Source organism: Halichondria panicea, chromosome 1 (genome assembly GCF_963675165.1).
Source record: "Halichondria panicea chromosome 1, odHalPani1.1, whole genome shotgun sequence".
NCBI classification, from domain to species: Eukaryota; Metazoa; Porifera; class Demospongiae; order Suberitida; family Halichondriidae; genus Halichondria; species Halichondria panicea.
This window is the reverse complement of record NC_087377.1, coordinates 7019167-7034114: the sequence shown is the minus strand read 5'-3', so window position 1 is coordinate 7034114 and position 14948 is coordinate 7019167. Positions and strand designations below refer to the sequence as shown.

The 14948-nt window shown below is 39.8% G+C and overlaps 3 protein-coding genes across 5 annotated transcripts in view; all 3 read left to right on the top strand.

Annotated features, from left to right (window-relative positions):
• LOC135339285 (uncharacterized) overlaps positions 1 to 14948 on the top strand; it is a gene marked incomplete in the record, with an annotated part of 254087 nt that overhangs the window by 129745 nt on the left and 109394 nt on the right.
• Positions 3553 to 14861, top strand: LOC135339654 (uncharacterized). Its single transcript, XM_064535873.1, has 12 exons — positions 3553 to 4243; positions 4394 to 4472; positions 6340 to 6632; positions 6693 to 6974; positions 7036 to 7103; positions 7162 to 7360; positions 7411 to 7722; positions 13764 to 14051; positions 14109 to 14195; positions 14254 to 14268; positions 14408 to 14488; positions 14534 to 14861. The coding sequence occupies exons 4-12, from the start codon at positions 6740 to 6742 to the stop codon at positions 14587 to 14589; spliced, it is 1341 nt and encodes a 446-aa protein (XP_064391943.1). The 5' UTR covers positions 3553 to 4243; positions 4394 to 4472; positions 6340 to 6632; positions 6693 to 6739; the 3' UTR covers positions 14590 to 14861.
• Positions 10849 to 13247, top strand: LOC135339939 (uncharacterized). 3 transcript variants are annotated; one of them, XM_064536210.1, is made up of 4 exons: positions 10849 to 10960; positions 11017 to 11098; positions 12307 to 12609; positions 12673 to 13247. In XM_064536210.1, exons 2-4 carry the CDS (start codon positions 11029 to 11031, stop codon positions 12957 to 12959), a joined length of 660 nt encoding a protein of 219 aa, XP_064392280.1. In that variant the 5' UTR covers positions 10849 to 10960; positions 11017 to 11028; the 3' UTR covers positions 12960 to 13247. The 3 variants fall into 3 exon arrangements, with proteins under 3 accessions (XP_064392280.1, XP_064392274.1, XP_064392266.1); XM_064536204.1 differs by having other exon boundaries at positions 10849 to 10979; XM_064536196.1 differs by lacking the exon at positions 10849 to 10960 and having other exon boundaries at positions 10962 to 11098.

The following is a 14948-nucleotide window of genomic DNA, read 5'->3' as shown; positions in this document are numbered from 1 at the left end:
AACCGAGGCCGTGCCGCGACCAGCGGGTATAGTAGTCCGTTGGTTTGTTTGTTTGTCTGTCTGTTTGTAATTTATGAGCCTGCTCACCTGGATGCCATAGCTCTGCGTTTACAGCATGGGTAGCCTTCATACAATAGTTTTAACAGATTTCGATGTTAAAACTTTGTTGTCGTATATATAAGCGAGCAAAAGCTAACTTGCACGTTGGCTAGCTCTATACACGCGACCATTATTTGAGGTAAATCTACATATTTCCAGCTGAAGTGATCCTTTACCGATCTCTATTAAAAGTTATTAGTTTGTTGCTTCTTTATTAGAACATTCCTTCGGTTTTTATAGATCTATTTATTCATGTCAACAGCCGAGGGTTAGCACTTCTGTGCTCTATAGTTTACAATCTCTTTGAATTACTGGATGTACTATTTTTTCATGCAGTTGGATTTGCTGATTTTATTATGCCTCGGTGCGCATGCGCAAGCGAGGTATACGGTAGTGTGTTTGTGTGTGTGTGTGTGTGTGTGTGTGTCTGTGTAGACTGCTACAGCTGCTCAAGGATGAATCAAGTGCAAGTAAGAGTTTCTATAGGCTTTTAGTCATGTTTACTTGGATTTTAATTCGTGGATTTGCAAATAATGCTTCGTTCTCGAGTTATACCTAGTTTTGCTTACTTGGAATGCCATTGCAGCCTTTTAAGAAGAGTGCGTAGCGAAACTCGTCTATGGAGTGCTACTTAGTAGTTACATGTAGCTCTGCACTAAAACGCTATAGCTATTGGTATGTAGCTGCAACAGTGAGAAGAGAGCTGCAAGGCTCTACTGATGCAGCCATTAATCTTAGCTTGAACTTTTGGCATCGATCGTTTTTAATAACAATCATGGTCAATTATTACCTACTTCTTGAGTTTCCCTGGATTCTGCAAGATTGTTCATCAAATTCATGATATAATGTGTGTGTGTAAACGCTATTAGTAGCTTTATGTTACATGTATGTAGCTTTGGCACCTCCACCGAGGCATCAGCACCCGCGGTGCTTTCATTACTATAGGAAAAGTACCTAAAAATTGACTGGCGCCCCAAACTAGATTTTTAACATGAAGTACTAAGTCCCACAGCACATGTATAATTATCATGTCTGCTACTTATCATGCAGGAATGCATGACCTCATCATACTAAAAAGACTGCTAAAAATAATAATTAATGTCAATATTGAGTGCACTAGTTCACGGTTGTAGTTTTGTGTACCAGCATCTCGACCAGTACATATGGCCAGGTCAGCTTACAATTTTTTAATGATACTTTTAAAGAGATGGATGAGACTATATATTTGTTGCCCAGTGAGTGAGTGTAAAGCAATCCAGTGCTCGATCTGTATAATTTTATGTCATGTTACATCACTACCAAGCAACCATATATTGCACTGCACTGGCATTACTGTATAGCGCAAAATTTTTGAGGCACTTATATTTCGTGGAATGGCCTCTAAAAGCATTTCGTTGCACAATATTCGCGGAATGACTACTTACCAGAAGCCACGCCTTTAAATCTTTGATCTAGCAGATACTTTTAATTAAAGAACAATTTTTGTGGACTTAATTTTCGTGTAGGATTGCTAACCCACAAAATCAGCGAAAATTAAGCCCCTCGAAAATTGAGAGCGGCCTGGAATCGAGGCTAATGCTATATACAAGAAGGAATATTCTTACTATGAAGTCGTGGGAGGTCAAGGCCCATGGTGTCTTTAAAAGTATACTAAAGCAGTTTGAAGGACTATACTGCAAACGTTTATGAACAGTACAGCTTATCCATAGCATGAAACCATCCTATATATATAGCACTTAGATAATACATAATAACCAAGTCAAGCAATGTCCTTTGCTGTTTCGGCTTCACAGCAGGGAAAGAGAAAAGTTGACATGGAGTAATTCAAGCAAAACTCAAAAAAAAAGTGTAAAGACAATGGACTTAGAGCTTGTCAGTGGTGTAAACTTATTTCTCTAGAGTACCTCCCAGCCCCCGAGTGATCGCTAGTGGATAGGAGAGCTATAGAAACAGTTGAAATACAACCTGAGTACGGTAAAAACATTCGCGAGCGCGAAATCATAACGCGGAGTGTTTCACCCGTTGACACAGGGCGGCCTGGTCATTTCCAATCCCTTTCCTGTTCTATCTATGGTTTTATAGGCTACTACCTAATGCACTAGTTGTGGGAAGAAAACCTAAAAATTTACTTATCGAATTCACTCAAAACACATGTCTTTTATCATGCTGGGAAATAATTAATAGTGACATAATTCTTTGATTCAATCCTCCTTTTCTCCAGGCATATAGTTTTGTTGCCTTTTGACCTCTGAGATGAAAGGTATATGGCATATTGCACTGTGGCCAGTTCTGTATAATTATGGCATACAGAAAGTTGACCTTTTGGTGAAGGTTCCCACCTCCCACCCAAACTGTCAAATCATATAGTGAGTCTTTATAGTGACACACTATAATTAATTATGGTTCCTATGGGAAATTTACTAGACAGCATATGCATGGTTCCGATGTAGTTACAGTAGAACCTCGATTATCCGGACACCTTGGTTCCAGAAGCAGGCCGGATAAGTGAATATGCCGGATAATTGAATAGATAAACCACGCCTTGATCCACCCACTTTATTGATAAACAGCAGTGCCACATGGTTGTCTGCGCATGCGCAGAAGATAAGCAGGCATGTCTCCATGGTAACAGCTGCAATGCGCATGCGCATTTGAGGGACACGCCCATTTTCTGATCTCGTTATCAGTGATAACAAGAAAAACTGCCAAGCCGGATAATCGAGGTTCCGGATAATGGAGGGACGGATAATCGAGGTTCTACTGTATTGTAATTCCAACCACCAATAAATAGTAAATATTACATGTATTGGAGTGGCAGAGGCTGAAATAAATATGAACAAACACATTGATCAATCCAAGAACGCAGAGTCACAAAATGTAGCAATATACATTGTGGGCTTAAAAAGATGGCATAACTATGCATCAAAACAATGCATGTGCATACAATTAAAGACGACTGCCTTGGAATCACAAACACGCTTTTTTACAAGAGCCAGAAAATTAATGTCAGGTCTAGTCTCATGAATCAGCCTGCCTTGGGAGAGTCTATCCCAAGGCGGCTGATGCATGAGACTAGTCTGGGATAGGGTACCCCGCCGGGCCGGGTAGATCGGCGTGCACATGTACACATACGTACTCAGTCTTGAATTGTACAGTGTACCTGGGATATGATGGAGGGTAATACTTAATAACATTAACAGGTGAAGAGGTGGCCTTGTTCCTTTAATTTCCTCTGAAGCTTCTTTGTTCTGCATGTAGATATAGACTACAATTGGTAAAGATCACACTAGATAGAGCTATTAGATCTAGTCCAGAGGAGGGAGGACACCATTAACCTTAGCTCTAATTAGCTAATTATTATCGCGACCTTTTAATTACATTCTTTGAACGATTCATCTTTTCTTTCTTTATAACCTCTACATATTGGGACACGTACACACGTACGTACACAGAACAGTACTGTAGTATGAGTGACAGGCAATTCTTGCAGGCACAGAGCAAACCATACAAATAAAGGGGTGCTAGAAGCTGAGACTGTTAGTGTCATTGATGTTCTTCATGTTGGAGACACTCTGAACTAAACAATTCCATGTTGCAGCTTTATCACAGAGACAGGAGTGCCTGGGGTGCTTCTCACAGGGATCTTAATTGGAGACAGGAGTGCCTGGGGTGCTCCTCATAGGGATCCTGTCTCCAGGATCAAGAGTGCTTCTCACAGAGACAAGATCAGAGTGCCTGGGATGCTTCTCACAGGGATCTTAGAGATAGGAGTACTTGAGGTGCTTCTTATAGGTCCTATTACCTTCAGGTCCTGACAACTTGGCCATAGGGGTACCTCCAGTAGGAGAAAAGGCTCTAGCTCTTGTGTCCAATATGTAGAGGTTATAAAGAAAGAAAAGATGAATCGTTCAAAGAATGTAATTAAAAGGTCGCGATAATTAGCTAATTAGAGCTAAGGTTAATCGTGTCCTCCCTCCTCTGGATCTAGTCACTAGTGTGATCTTTACCAATCCTATAACTCTTGTACATGTATAGCCTCGATCCCAGGCCGAGGCTAGTACATGTAGTATTGGTAATTCTGTTGGCTGCATGGCTTTAATATAAAAGTACTAGATATATCTACTGTGAGTGTCGTACAGTAAAGGTGAGTGATCTAAAGGGGGTATGGGTGTAGATTGTGTTGTAGCTGTTGCCATGCATAGATATATATGGCTAGATTATCTAGTAGATCTAGCTATAATTATAGATCTAGCATGTAGAACTAAGATCTATCTGGTATTAAATTTCCACACAGCTTCATGCTCTGATGGACAAGAGTTTGACATCTTTCACTTTTCTTTTTATGGCAGGGTCATTCATCATAGCTGTAAAAGGTAAGGCTATTATGTTACATTGGCAGTAAGAATTAATACTGCTGCATACAAAATAATGTTGCCACAAGAATACTATTGTACATGTAGATCGTATACCGAGTTTCGAGTGCCTAATTAGTCAATTGGGAACGACATTGTATAAGCCTGGATACCATTGTGTATTGCACGTGAAGCATGCTAATTGTATGCTCCTTGCAAGTCAGATCACTCTTTCCTTTGCAACCGCTATATTATACATACCGTATATCTTCTAATTTATCGGACAGCAAAAAATAATTATTTTGGAAATTGTCCGGGTATAATTGAAACAGACTTTTATAGAGCATGCGCGAAGTGTCCGGAATAATTAGAACAAGCAAGCAGCTGCATGCGAGCTAGCTAAGTTTAATAGAACAGGGTACGACTGAATAGTTGCACTATATAGCTATCTAACTGCAGCACTCTAAGCCTTACTTGCCGCCTATGAATGATAACTCAACTTTTCAAGGTATTGTCCGGATATTTAGAACAAATGTAATATTAAAGTACTGGAGTGTCCGTTGTATTAGAACAACGAAAATTGCCCAAAAGAGTGTCCGGGGTAATTAGAAGTGTCCGATAAATTAGAAGATATACGATAACTATATATGCAGCCAGAGATGTGACTCACATAGTCCAGCACGTGATGCTTCTCTACATGAGTACCACCGCTATTAGCACACCTTTGGATCCATTTACAGCTAGGGTACAGCTTGGGTCGGTTTACAGTTTTTGTCAGTTTGTGTGTGTGAGCCTATACTGAATTATTATCTCTCCAGAATTTTGACCTCAGAAAATGTGACCATGTAGATCGGTACATAATAGATTGTGTGCTACCAAATTACTGGTGTGCATTGTAGATAAACTGCTGAAACACAATTTACATGACTGTTGCTAATTTAGACAGTGATATCTACGTTATAGTTAGAACATGGGCATGAGGTATCTATGTGTTATAGTGTCCCAAAGCTCGAGGGCTTTAGCCCGAGGGATGAGGGACACTATAACCATAGATACCGAATGCACATGTTCTAACTGATTTAGATCCCAAAACCTATTGGCTACTAGAAATGCACTAGCTTAGCAACAGTCAACCTATATAAACAGCCAACCTAGCAACTGCATCATTATTCTTTTGAAAACTAATATCTGAAGTTAGCATCTCTGTGTCTCTACTAAATCTGTGGTCTCTATTCAAATCAACCCTGTTCTTCTTCCACATCAGTTTGACCTAGCTCCACCCACAAAACGGAAACATCTAGCTCCTCCCCCAGTTTTGCAGCAAAGAAGCCCAGCACACTTCCCAAGAAACAAGCGGCTTGTACTACTCTCACAAAGCGAAAGGAAGACACCTAAGCTATAATTTGCAGCAAACAAGCCCAGCAAACGAGCGGCTCCTATACTACTCTTGAACAAAGCGAAAGGAACTTTAGGAAGAAGCCAAAGCTAGAATCCCAGCACTTTCATACATCCAGCTCCTCCCCTATGCAGCCTTGCAGCAAAAAAGCACAGCACACTGCCGCCCAAAAAACGAGCGTCTCCTACTACTCTTGTACAAAGCCAAAAAAAGAAACTAGAGCTTCTCTCTTTCATTCTAGTTCTGTTATTATATTACTAGACAAAGCATCTAGCTACAATAATTTTTATGTTATTACATGTGTATCTTCTTGTAAATCACAATACAATGTAGTTTGTAGCCCAGAGCAATCTATAGTACCGGTACTATAGCTCATAGTTCCCTGCTAAATACACTCAAATGGGATCTAAATGTAGTAAACCTGACTTATATACTCTTGATTATAAGTACAGTAACCCAAAACGATAACTGCGTGCTAATAATTTCTCACAGCTCAGTTCACAGTACAGCCAGTATCAGTGGAGAGAGCCGAGGGACTGGAGGCAGTGTTCAGTTGTCAGTATCAAGGGGAGGGATTGACTGTTACTTATGATTGGACAATAAACAATTCCGTAGTCACTACAAATACTGAAACTGTTAGAATGTGTCCACCTTCATCTCCTGGTGGACCAACCACACTGACAATCTTGGCCACTCCACAGCACAAGAACTCTGTGAGGTTGATATCAGAAATGGCTCTGATCGTACATTTGAGATTTCATCCCCAGCATCTCTAATTGTTCGTGGTGAGTCAATTTCTTGATTGTCTCAGCATAATTTCTTTCCTTATTCTTTTATTACATTAGAAACGGTCCTCACTCATCTTATTGTTGCTCCAAACACCATCACCGTGATGTGGAATGCTCTACCCCTCACTGAGTGCTGTGTGGAGATCACCAGGACAACTTTGGACTCCACTGAAACAGTTGTTCTTAATTCTGTGTGTGGACTGGTTAACGAGTACATCTTCACGTACTCCAACCTCATCAGTGTGTGTGACAGATTCTCCTTCACTGTGACTCCTACTGATGGAGAGATGAGAGGAACAACCAGTGAACCAGTTACTGGGTTCTTTACGAGGGCAGAAGGTGTGTATGGTGCACTCTAACATATTATACACGCTGCTTGTTACGCTTCTACATTATGCAGGTAGTATTGAAGAACCACATCATATTCGTGAAAGTGGGAAGAATAAGTCAGTATGGTTTAAAGCCACTGTGAGTTATTTTATAGTTGGTGAGATTTACACATGCACTATACTTATACTGTTTACAGATACCAAATTGTACAAGGTTCACTCGGTATCGTGTAGACTCTGACCTATTGACTCCCTCCATCAACCTTCCAATCATGGACCCTCTACTGTTTGATGGCTCACTCAGTTTCTTCCTCCCCACTGACAAGATGACAGAATACAGTGTCACACTGACTGATGAGAATGTAATAGACCTCATGTTTGAGAACATTCCAGTCAGTGAGTCTATTAAGTATATGTTTGAGCAGACATCATGATTATTCACTCAGGTACATTTGATATTCAAGACCTGCTAGTGTCTGAATGTCCTAGTGGTGGTGGTATTTGTGTGAGCATTGTGTATGTTGAAGATACTGTCTCTTCCGGAGCTCTTGTCTGTGCAATTTGTATCATTGATGGAGTGTTTGACATAAAACTTGTCACCATCCCTCGGAATTCAAGTGAAATTTTCACCAGTCCTGTTCCTAGTGGAGAATACCGAGTGATTGCTTTTGATCTGGAGAGCAACCATTTACCAAGAATGCCCATCTCCATGGTAGCACTCAGTCAAAACAAGATGACAGTGAACTCGACTGGTGAAGGTGAGTGCTCCGTGTGTTTTTGGTCTGCTAATTATAGAGACTATATAAGAATTGTCATTTACTTCACCATAGACATTACCAGTTCACCACCCAGAGAGAGTTAATATTAGTGCTACCAAGTTAACAAATGCAGAGGTTGAAGTGACCTGCTGTGACTCTGCCCTGAATTGTCTAGTCTTGTTCCAATCCACCATCTTGGACAGAGTGATTGTCAGTTCATCAACTCTTCTGAAGTCTCAACTATCATCTCTTTAAAGGACACTTTTGGTGATGGCTATGTGGTGGTGTACTCTTGGAATAGTTCACAGTCCATCTTTGAAGGGAAGGTATCGCTCATTATGCAACTGGATCTACCCACCTGTATGTGCCTCTGTAGATTATCAGAACTGACAATCACTTATTCCACCTCCTCATTTCTATTGCAGCTGCTCCCACTACATCTCCAACGTCTGATCCACAAACAGACCCACCACCTCCTGGTATGGAGTCCCTGCTGACATCAGTTATTGTTGGTAGGTTTCTAGCGCTGTAAAAGTGTATCATAATGATTCTCTCCATTCACTGTCACAGCAGCAGCTATAGTTGGTAAGTCAATGCACCTATAGAGCACTGAATAGTTTGTATAGAATAGAATAGCATAATTTATGATAAACCATCAGTTTGTGAATATTTACCGATTACTGGGTTAAGGTACGTACTCTAAAAGAATGGCTAACATAAAATTATACATTTTTAGGTTTGGTGATTCTGCTATTGCTTGTGGTCACCGCTGTTGGAACTGTCGTTGTGATTTTAAGAAAACAGAGACAAAATGCAGGTATACCTAAATCAATGGTTAACTTGTCTTGAACAATTGACATGCAGTTGAGGTTCCAGAGTCAGATGGAAGAGTGGATTGGTTATCAACATTTGCAGGAATTGAGCAGCCCAACGAAGCTTATGCTTCAGTACTGACGAGGAACATTGCCTATGAGCAGACAAAGAAACCACGGGGACAAAGGATCGATGACTCACAAGCCCCGGCAACAACAGAGGGACATTATGAGAGTATTGAGCCAGTTCATGTGTATTAGGATGTGTTGCCTCAGGGAAAAGCAAGTCGTGCAAATTATGTTAACGTTAACTGACAGATTTACCCATTTATTTTTACCCCACACATTATATACCGTATAGCGGGAAATTATCGCGGGTGCACATTTTCGCTATTTGGCTCCAGAGCTCTAAGCAGAAATGTTTGTCTAGTATTATGTTTAATGCCAGGAAACCACACCCACCAATAGCTTTGCATGTGAAATACCGGTGCGTGGGAGTTTATCCCATTTTCGCGTCTTCTTTTTGCCCTCGAAAAGCTCACCTCACGAAATTTCCCGCTGTACGGTATACGATTGTACAATGTACGATTCTCTCAATTTGTACAAAACTGATATACATGTACATTTACATGCATTCTTAGTGTGTCGTGGATTATGTATGATATTTACCAGTCCCTATATTTAAAGTCGCCTCTGATTTATAGGTGAGTGCATTGTTAGTTGTTACTAACTTTGTTCTACATAGCTTGGCACACATGTACTTTGATGGGTGATTATATACACTAGTTTGACATTATTTTGTCTTCGGACATTCACCATAACTGTGAAAGGTACATAGTATGAAGATAGATATGCACTGTCTAGGAAATAATTATTAGTTATTGTTATAATGCTAGAAAAACATATTGATACCTTTGTTGTTTATAATGGAGATATTGGGCCAGTGTAAATACCGTTTTCAATCACAGCGCTCCACTCCAATTGAGCACCAAGCGGAATTATTTTTTGCTGGCACTTAGAAAGAAATTATAGCTTGGCTTGAAATCGAGGCTATAGCAAGGGCGTATGAAAGAGAAGAGAGCATGCAACTACAATTTACAAATAGGCGGGGGTTTATGTCTAAAAATAGTAAACAATAATTATTTATTGCACGTGTACTTTATACTCTAGACTAGCCTTTTTTACTCTATATTCCCTAGTGGGCGGTAATTGGGCTAAATATAGCATATCCTGCTAACTCATCAATGATACGACGCATACACAGTATACTTTGTGAGTTGCATGCCCTCTTCTCTTCATACGCCTTTGGCTATACACACGTAATTAATCAGGTGGCCTTGTGGAACAGCTACTATTTTCTATTCCAATGCTATATAATTATAAGCGCCAACTATAATTATGTAAAATTGTTCTATTTGCGCGTCACTGGAAAATCATCATTAATTACTTGTGGCCCTGTAGTTAGAAGTAACTTTAACTTGTATGTATGATCAAATGTGTATGGTTTGATCCACATGTATATTGTGCATTGTACGTACTTCAACAGAATGGACAACTGAAACACACTACTTAATAATAGGAGTACTATTTTTTATCAAAGGTACCCCTCCGGTAGTCATGTCAATGTACTAGACCTATTATAGTTCAAAGAGGCTGCAAGACAGACTTTCATCATGCATATCATGTTACATGTACTACACTGCGTTTACGCAACCACACTCCAGCACTTCACTACTTTAGTGCATTTGCATGTCTGCATGTGAATAATGTGTTATTTTACTGAGTGCTGCCTTAAACATTGTATTGTATAATTATATGACGTTGTCCTTTTTAAGTTGTGTTCATGCTTATATTCTCATATAAAATGATGACTGTACATGTACTCAAATAGTTGTGTTCATGCTTATATTCTCATATAAAATAATATACATGTACTCAAATGGAAATGAATGCACTTTGTTGACACAAGGATATGAGTACTAAAAGCTAACATTCTTGGTTAATGACTGCTGTTTCCACGTCAGCACAATGCACAATACAATACACAGGAATGACCTCATACAATGAAGACGATTGATTTGAGGCTCTAGTTACATACGCTTCGACTGCGAATAGTGTGTAGGAGTTAATGCTTATAGTTATGACCACATAAATCGACTGTTTTTTTATGACTACTTTCAAAATCTGTCATCAATTCCTTTTTAAGTCACGGTAAACCTGTTGTGATGTTTTTAGCTTGACTATCTATAGTTGTCTAAACTGAACATGAATGTTTATATAATGAGTGCACTTCTCTACAGTGCTAGTGCACTTCTCTACAGTGCTAGTGCATGCACCTTGGGAGAGAACATTACAGAATTAAAGAGGTGGCTTTGTTCCTTATTCCATTTCCTCTGAACTTCAGACTGATGTGATCTATAGGATTGGTAAAGATCACACTATAAGGTAAACATGATTGTAGCACTGAGTATCTTCCCAACAGCTTCATGCTCTGATGGACAAGAGTTTGACATTCATCACTGTCTTCTTTATGGCAGGGTCATTCATAGAGCTAGCTGTAAAAGGTATTTTGTTACATTCTATGCATTGACAGTACACATTTATAAATTTCAGCGTACAATGTTGGCAAGTATAGGATATATCACACCTAAGAGGAGCCGAGGGGTATGTAATCATGGTAGCGGAGGATATATAGGGTGCATATCCTCCGAGTAGGTGTGGCATACCTGACTTATACCACGTGACCGCAGCACTATAAAAGTACCTCCCCTAGCAACAATTCAATCCACGATGCAGACTGCAAAAAAGAACAAGACTATAATTATATACCGGATTTTGCAGCCGTCAAAGAGCTAGTTGAGCAACATGTTGACTCCTATACCGATGCTCAAGAGCTTCCTTGGTCCAAGCGTTGACCATTTGACGTCCCCTACTGGAGTTGCAAGCTCTTCTTGGATAAAATGTATCTAAACCGCGCCCATGGACCCATGGAAGCTTAGCCATCTTGTTGGAGAGCACCTTCCGTGTTTCTGCCGTCGCTTTGAGTCTTAGTACTGTCAAGCATGGCTCTTTAATTTCTCTTTGCTTAAACAAATTGTAAAAAACACTTGAAAAACTATGCATGCCTGGGGCTGTATGCTAATATTCTATATAATTATCCTACAGCTGTTGACCAATGAGATCAATTAGTGGTGACGTAAGTGTGGTATAAAATAGAATCTACTCTAGTACTAGATCGTATAATTATGGAGTTTCGAGTGCGTAAATTAGTCATGCAATTGCAAACGACATTGTATAAGCTCTGCCGTAACTATTGCAAATTGCATGTGAAGCATGCTAATTGTATATGTGTTCTTTGCGAGTCAGATCACACTTTTGTTTGCATACTCTTTCGTTTGCAAAATTTGCAATCGAAACCTGATATACATAATTATATACTGTATAGCCCGAAATGCTCGCGAGGGGCTTAATGTTAATGTACGTTCGCTGTTTTTTCGTGGGTTAGCGAGCGCTAACCCAATATACACAATACGAAAATTGTTCTTTAATTATCTGCTTGGCCTGGGAGTGCTTTTGGTACGAGTCAACCCACGAAATTTATTCAACAAAATTAATGCTTAATAAAAAATACTGAAGCACAATTAATTTTTACATATTTTGTTGCTAATTTGTTTGACCATGACTTATAATTATGATTGTGTAGGTCATGTTCATACTTTTCGTTAAGTACAGTAACCCATAACGACGTCTGTGTGCCAATATTTTCTCATAGCTCAGTTCACAGTACAGCCATTGTCAGTTGAGAGAGCTGAGGGACTGGAGGCAGTGTTCAGTTGTCAGTATCAAGCCGAGGGATTTGATGTGTCGTATGATTGGTTTATAAATAATTCCTTTGTTGGAGCAGATTCAGAAACGGTTAGAGCTCGTCCACCTTCATCTCCTGGTGGACCAACCACACTGATAATACTGGCCACTTCACAGCAAAACAACTCTATTGTACAGTGTGAGGCTGTAATCAGAAATGGCCCTGATCATACATTTGTGATTTCATCCACAGCATCTCTAGTTGTTCATGGTGAGTCAATATAATTATATCTTGGTTGCCTTGGCATAATTTGTCCTTCTTTTATTACATTAGAGACGGTCCTCACTCATCTTATTGTTGCACCGAATACCATCACCGTGACATGGAATGCTCTACCTCTCACTGAGTACTGTGTGGACATCACGACAACTCTAGACTTCACTGAAACAGTGGTTCTCAATTCTCTGTGTGGATTCATTAATGAGTACATCTTCATGTACTCTGATAACAGTGTGTGTGCCAGATTCACTGTGACTCCTACTGATGGAGAGATGAGGGGAACAACCAGTGAATTATGTACCGGGTTATTTACGAGGACAGAAGGTGTGTTTTTACCATAATAGTATTCACATTAGTTGTTAGTATTACACTTCTATAATATTATGCAAGTAGTGGAGAACAACATTGTATTCTTGAAACTAAAAGGAATAAATTAGTCAAATTTAGGGTAACTGTGAGTGATTCAATTTTAGTTGTTTGTTATGTTGTTAAGAATGCATTTTTACTTTGTTGAGTTCTCTCTAATATTCCAGATACCCAGTTGCACAAGGTTCACTCGGTATCGTGTGGACTCTGACTTATTGACTCCCTCCATCGACCGTTCAATCACAGACCCTCTTCTGTTTGATGGCTCACTCAGTTTCTCCCTCCCCACTGACAAGATGACAGAATACAGTGTCACACTGACTGATGAGAATGGAATAGACCTCGTGTTTGAGAACATTCCAATCAGTGAGTTCAATGAGGCATGTTCATTTTAATAATTATCTCTATCAGGTACTTTTGACGTTCAAGACTTCCTAGTGTCTGAATGTCCTGGTGGTGGTGGTATTTGTGTGAGCATTGAGTATGTTGAAGGTACTGTCTCTCCCGGAGCTCTCGTCTGTGCAGTTCGTATCATTAATGGAGTGCTTGATTTTGCTAATGGTTACCATCCCTTGGAATTCAATTGAGAATTTCACCATTCCTGTTCCTAGTGGAGAATACCGAATGATTGCTTTTGATCTGGAGAGCAACCATTTACCAAACATGCCCGTCTCTATGGTAGCACTCAGTCAAGACATAATTATGACAGTGAACTCTGGTGGTGAAGGTACGTGCTCTGTGTGTTATTGCTGTGCTATAATTATAGTCATTTACTGTAGATGCTACCAGTCCACCACCCAGTGAGGGTATTAGTGCAACCAATTTAACGAATGGAGATGTTAGTGTGACCTACTGTGACTCTGCCCTGAATTGTCTAGTCTTGTTCCAATCCACCATCATCTTGGACAGAGTACTAGTTGGTTTCATCAACGCTTCTTCGACCTCAACTGCCCTCTCTTTAAATGACACCTTTGGTGATGGCTATGTGGTGGTGTATTCTTGGAATAGTTTCGAGTGCATCTTTGAAGGAGAGGTATCACTCATTATACAACTTGATCTACCTACCAGTAAGTGCCTCTGTAGATTATCAGAGCTAACATCATCCATTGATTTTTTCATTGCAGCTGCTCCCACTACACCTCCAACATCTGATCCACAAACAGACCCACCACCTCCTGGTATGGAGTCTCTGCTGACATCAGTTATCGCTGGTAGGTTTCTAGTGCTGTAAAAGTGTATCATAATGATTCTCCCCATTCACTGTCACAGCAACAGTTATAGCTGGTAAGTCAATGTATACTTGTACATATACAGAGCACTGACTAGTTTGTATGGAATAGATCCATAATTATATTTACCGTTCACTTTGAATGGATTTGGGCTAAGGTACACTCTAAAAGTATGGCTAACATGCACATTTTAGGTTTGGTGATTCTGCTATTGCTTGTGGTCGCCGCTGTTGGAACTGTCGTTGTCATTTTAAGAAAACGGAGACAAAATGAAGGTACCTAAATCATTTATCAACTTTTCTTAAACAATTGACATGCAGTTGAGGTTCCAGAGTCAGATGGAAGAGTGGATTGGTCCAACATTTGCAGGCATTGAGCAGCCCAACGAAGCTTATGCTTCAGTACTCAAGAAGAACATTGCTTATGAGCAAACAAAGAAACCACGGGGACAGAGGATCGATGACTCACAAGCCTCGGCAACAACAGAGGGACAGTATGAGAGCATTGAGCCAGTTCATGTGTACGAGGATGTATTGCCTCAGGGAAAAGCAAGTCGTTCAAATTATGTTAACATTAACTGAAACTTAGTTTTACCCTATGTAATCTACCAGATTTTATACGCTTTTAATTTTATCCCACACAGTTGTATGATTGTACAATGTATCAATAATAAATATAATTTGTACAAAACTGAAAATGAAAGTTGTAATTGTACATCATAACATGATTTCTGTA

What these genes read in the sequence shown, in the direction of transcription:
- LOC135339654 (XM_064535873.1), top strand. Translation starts at nt 6,740, where the DNA reads ATGTGGAATGCTCTACCCCTCACTGAGTGCTGTGTGGAGATCACCAGG. An exon ending in GTTTGAGAACATTCCAGTCA is followed by an intron (nt 7,361 to 7,410) that starts GTGAGTCTATTA and finishes TTATTCACTCAG; the next exon opens with GTACATTTGATATTCAAGAC. An exon ending in ACAACTTGATCTACCTACCA is followed by an intron (nt 14,052 to 14,108) that starts GTAAGTGCCTCT and finishes TTTTCATTGCAG; the next exon opens with CTGCTCCCACTACACCTCCA.
- LOC135339939 (XM_064536210.1), top strand. Translation starts at nt 11,029, where the DNA reads ATGGACAAGAGTTTGACATTCATCACTGTCTTCTTTATGGCAGGGTCA. An exon ending in CATAGAGCTAGCTGTAAAAG is followed by an intron (nt 11,099 to 12,306) that starts GTATTTTGTTAC and finishes ATTTTCTCATAG; the next exon opens with CTCAGTTCACAGTACAGCCA. An exon ending in AGCATCTCTAGTTGTTCATG is followed by an intron (nt 12,610 to 12,672) that starts GTGAGTCAATAT and finishes TTATTACATTAG; the next exon opens with AGACGGTCCTCACTCATCTT.